The 5,436-nt window shown below is 36.4% G+C and overlaps 1 protein-coding gene across 1 annotated transcript in view; it reads right to left on the minus strand.

Annotated features, from left to right (window-relative positions):
* Nucleotides 1–2,140: 2,140 nt before the first annotated feature.
* Nucleotides 2,141–5,436, minus strand: part of LOC101858395 (rhodopsin-like) — a 49,175-nt gene continuing 45,879 nt past the window's right edge. Inside the window, exon 2 of the mRNA XM_035968737.1 lies at nt 2,141–3,507. Within this exon, the coding sequence (XP_035824630.1) occupies nt 2,210–3,214 (1,005 nt within the window). The 5' untranslated portion in view covers nt 3,215–3,507 and the 3' untranslated portion in view covers nt 2,141–2,209. The remainder of the gene's footprint in view (nt 3,508–5,436) is intronic.

The following is a 5,436-nucleotide window of genomic DNA, read 5'->3' on the forward strand; positions in this document are numbered from 1 at the left end:
TTTTATCAACCAATCGTTTCTTATAATTTACAATCCAACTCGCTCGTATAATGTGCCAGATCAGGAGTGTAGCCCTGCTTTGCACCCAACATGCGTATCCCTCGGTGACATGACTTTCAGGGTTTGAAACAAAAGAACGATTATTCACCAACATGAATTAAAACAAGCTTAAAATGAATCTTCTTTGAAGACAAGTCAAGTTATGCAAATGCATTATAAGTATCAGCACCTTTTCCTAACAACTACAAGACTTAAAAAAACAACAACAGCGACATACTACGTTGAATAAGAAAAACTTTCTTTTAAATCATCATATCACGCCACTCCCGAGTAAACAAACAAATGGGTCCAAGACCGAATTCATAGTTCAGAACAAACTCTTCTTTTGCTTCGAAGAACAAAGAAATACATTTGTTTCTTAGATGCTTTGACTGAAGAGACATGGTTTCGTATTAGATTACGTGTGCTACTGATCTCAGCCATCTCAACGATAATGATTTCTAACTTTCAAAAAAGAAAAAAAGAAAAAAAGAAAAGGAACCTGAGTTACCAGGCTCAAGAAAACGATTCCTCTCTACAAATTTTAATATTCAAAAGTATGCAATCAACAAAAGTTAACATACACGGCGCAGGCAAAGGGCACCGAACCATTTTATTCCATGTAGGTTTGGATTTCCAGAACGCACCTTAGTATATGCATGGAGCAGTTTTGTTTCCTAAAGCCTGAACGTTTTATGTTTCGTGATTACCAACGACATCATAAAATGTGTACAAGTAGTTTTGAATATATATGTTTTATTTTTCCCTTCAAGTGAAGTATTCTCGGGGAGTTTCCGAAACTAGTAAAAATCAAAATGTCAAAGTCTCCAGTCCAACCTGTTATGGGAGAAAATTGATTCGTATGTGTCTATTCCTGCATAGACTTCAGAACGTTTCAAGGGCCGAAAAAAAGAAATTTAGTCAAACGGACAAAACAACTGACACCATGCTGTATGCTCCCCTCCCCGCCACTCCAATACAAAAAGAGACAAAAGAATTAGAGAGAGTATAAAGTATTCCACGTGCTTTGGAGACAAAAGGCTCGACAGCCTTAATCATCAACATGATATCATTCTTTTTCAAAACAAGGCATGAAACAACATTTTGAACAACAGTAAAAGCAACGACAAACATTGAAAAAACAACAATAACAAAAGTTCACAAAAATAGCCACCCCCCCCCAACAAATCCCCTCCCCCACCAAAAAAAAAAAAAAAAAAACGAAAAGAAAAAATCTACCCACCCAAAATGAACGTACAGAAATGCGCCAGTGTATTATAGTTACAATACAATACAATATAATATTCCGAACAGTGAGATTGAATTACCATTCACATGAAAAAGTGTTCGAAAACAAAATTATTAATATGTACTCAGATGCAAATAACAATTCCGAATTGAGCATATTATTGTTCTTGAAAACAAGGTAACATCATAATTATATTTCATAGGGTTAAGACATATCATGTTTAGGCAAAGTATGAGATACCAGAAAAAAAATCCTACATTCGTTTGGAGGAAAGCGAAAAAGAAGTAACCAGATAAAATTATTCACAACATAAACTGTTTTTCACTTGTTCCACCTGTTCTATGGGTATTATTATGCCATCTCAGAGCTTATACTTTTATGGGAAAGAGCGTTATATGTACGCAAGTTATAATGATAATAATAATAATAATAATAATAATAATAATAATAATAATAGTAATAATAGTAATAATAGTACAAAATAATAAAAGAAATAGTAATGCTGATAATAATAATAATGATAATAATAATAATAATAATAATAATAATAATAATAATAATAATAATAATAATAATAATAATAATAATAATAATAATAATAATAATAATAGTCGAGTTGTGGGCGATACTCTGAAGACTTTATAATGAAAAGTCCAAAGAAGGGACAATACAATGTTCTTCGACTTCACTGACTATAGCGTATTTCAATAAAACCTACGAAAACAGGTTTTATTCGAGGGGTCAATGAAAATGCTCTTATGTTTGATTAAGAACAAATAGAAATTGTTAAAGCTCTTAGACAAAAAAAGAGGGGCGATACAAGTTGAGTGAGAAAAGAACATGTTTTATCAATTTTCGATTTCATTGCTTAAATTCACAAATGTGCGATCTGAAGTATTTTGTGCTTGACAAACAATGTCTTCACAAAGAAGCAGGTCTACCTTGACTTCCTTTGGGGCACGTCGGCATTTGAGTAAAGGCTTTTCTGAATTTACGAGCACTTAGAAAGTACAAATAAAAATTCACAGCGTGAGTGGAGTCACAAAGTACAAATGCTATTTGCTGGCAAAGGTATTTTATGTCGTATTCCTCAGTGTAGGGCTTCACTTCCCAATAATGATCAGTCACGACGAAGGCGCAGATGGGGAAAAGAAGAACGACAAATACGAAAGTAGAAGTGAACAACATCAGCAGAATCTGACGTTGGATAGAAACATCGCAACATCTCGGTCGGAACGAATCACTACTAATACACTGTAGTGCTCTCCGAATTCGGAAGGAGTTCCGGATTGCTTTACCAATAAGGATGTTACTTAGAGCGAGTATTATGAAAGGAATGAAAGCGTAAAGAGACGTGTTCACCCACGTCATTAAGTGGGGCATGTGGGAATTCTGTAAAGACTCGCAGTTGTCAGCTTTTTCGTTGTAATAAACAATAGGTATTATCGGGGCGTACGCTGCACCAATGCCCAGACCTACAGAGATTATGATCATGACAGACCTTTTGCATGTGAGAAATTTCTGCACTCTCAGTGGGTAACGAACAGCCAGCAACCTTTCTATCGCCATCAGGACCAACACCCAGTTGGCAAATGTTGAGGAGTAGTTTCCCATAAATTTCAAGAATTTACATCCTGGGGTGCCTAATGCTGCTCCACTTCCGAGGATCTGATAAAACATGATCTTGATCGCAAGTGACAGAGTATCCATGACAGCAAGTAGCACCACGTAGAGCGTAAATGAACCAAGGTGACGCATTCTTACTATAGTCACAATCGTCGCCAGATTTCCAGGAAATCCAAACGCTAGAATAACCCACAAATAATACTTGTTGATGGTCATGGCTAAATCCATGATTCGTGAGTTCTCCATATAAATGTAGGTGATATTGCTGACATTATACGGGGTGGTAGTTACCTCATTCATTTTGGAAATCTTGAGCCAAAATCGAACAGAAAGTTACGTGTCCTGAGAGAACTAATACTAAGCGTCACTTTATCACTTTATTGATATTGACACCACTGTTTCACGATTTGTGCCAAAGCGTTTAAAAATACACACAAGTACCCATTTCAGAAGCAAGAGATATTTTGCTTCCAAAATTAACCATGGAAGAAGGAATTCAGATAATTGTGGTAGAACTCGATCTCGACGAAGAATGTAAAGGATGGTAGTCTAGGGTTTTCCCTCGTTCTTTCTCCTGTGTCGTGACAAGGTATCTGAGGAAGCAGGAAACAAAAAGTAAGATATCTAACCTCAAAGACTTTTCTAATTCAGGATGATAATCATTGAATAGTAAAAGGATAGATTAGCTCCGTTCTGACCGATGTAAAAAATCTGAATGTGTACATGTTGAAGAAATTGAGCACTTAATGTATCAAAGATATGTGACGAGTAAATGAATGTGAAGAAAACAGAATGCATGGGTGGTATCTAAAAAAGTAGCAAATGCGTATTGCAATCTCATAAGCCAACCGAAAAGATCAAACAAGTTCAACAGTTGAAATATCTAGAACTAGGATACATAATAGCTTCTTTTGCCAGATGTTCCATAGGAATAAAACGAAGAATTGAAATGGTTAAGGACAGTTTCAATAAAATGAGTTAAGTTGAGAAAAACAGAAACATCCCAATGTCTACCAAAATGTTCTGAAACACTATGTATGGTCAACCTTCCTATATGGCTGTGAATGCTGGACAGTCACTAAAGACAGTGAAAATAAAACAGAAGCAACAGAGATGGGTTTTTGTTTTAGGAGACTGCTGAGAAAATCTTGGAAGGAAAAGAAATCAAATGAGGTAGTACTTGAAGAAGTTAACGAGGGATACTCGTGGATAAAAATAATCAGGAAAAGACAAATGCAATTTTGGGACACCTGAATAGACATAAAGATCTTGAACATCTAGTTCTCACTGGCAACACTGAAGGCAAACGAGGCAGGGGTAGGCCCAGAGCAACCTACTTGGAGAACTAAAAAGATGGGTAAGGAGGAAAGATCAAGGTAATGTAGCGTTTTTAAGAGAATTAGAGCAAAGGAATGAATGTAGAGCCATGATCGCCGACGTCAGTCGCAGATGATGATAATGATCTATATAAAAGTTAATCTTTCTAATACACTAAATATTCACACCTTTTAAAAAAATATCGAATATTGTGTTAAATGTCCTCTTAGTCTTTCTACCGAATACAGATTAGAGAAATACTGCAAAGAAGAGGTGACACCTCCATAGTAAAACGTGTAGAGAAACGGATCTGAAGTTCGCACTCCCTGGCCTGCCGTCTTTTTTTTAGGAGTTTAGGGGGAAGGGTGCTTTCCCGGAATTTTTGGTTGCAGCTCTACAGTTCAACTTACATCAGTGTGAGACGGCACTGGCAGCTATATACTATTAACATAATGATATAAAAGAAGCGCTTATAATTTGACGTTTTCAACCAGCTTTAAAAAATCCCCCCCCCCCTCGAAAAAACAACCCCATTCCACAAATTAAGCTTAATTAAGAAACAGTCTCTAAAGTACTGTTTTTGACATGTTATTGCTGTGAAGTCAGAAAAAAAAGAATTGAATTGCTACTCTACGTCTTGTAATATGTACGCTTCTTTTTCTTAGCAAATAAGCACCCAATAACACGTCTACATTTAATTTGGTTTCGTACTAGTGCATAGTAATGGGTACCTGACTTCGACTTGGGAAGTACAGGCGGCGTGGAAAGGAACTGACCAACCTACCACAATGCCGAAGGCCCAAGAAGTTATCTCACTAAAAAGGCAATCCCCAATGTCCGGATCACATGCGGGAACAACTTTTACTAGTTCATAACTTACTTGCATTTTCCCTCGTTGTATACTAGTTGTTATGGAAAAAAGATACGCAAGACTCGGAAACAACTGTTTTGTATAAAATCATATTTCTTGTTTAGCCATGGTGACAGGTGACAAGTGACAGGTGACCTATTTGTCCATCTTTTTGTTCAGTACAAAGGGAGCTATAATTTACCATTCGACCGTGACATCACATTTTTCACAATATGACGTAGGAATATCCATAGCAAATTTTTTAATAAACTTTACGGATCAACAACGACACACACACACACGTACACACACACACACACACACACACACACACACACACACACACACACACACA

This window comes from Aplysia californica, unplaced genomic scaffold (genome assembly GCF_000002075.1).
Source record: "Aplysia californica isolate F4 #8 unplaced genomic scaffold, AplCal3.0 scaffold00079, whole genome shotgun sequence".
NCBI lineage: Eukaryota > Metazoa > Mollusca > Gastropoda > Aplysiida > Aplysiidae > Aplysia > Aplysia californica.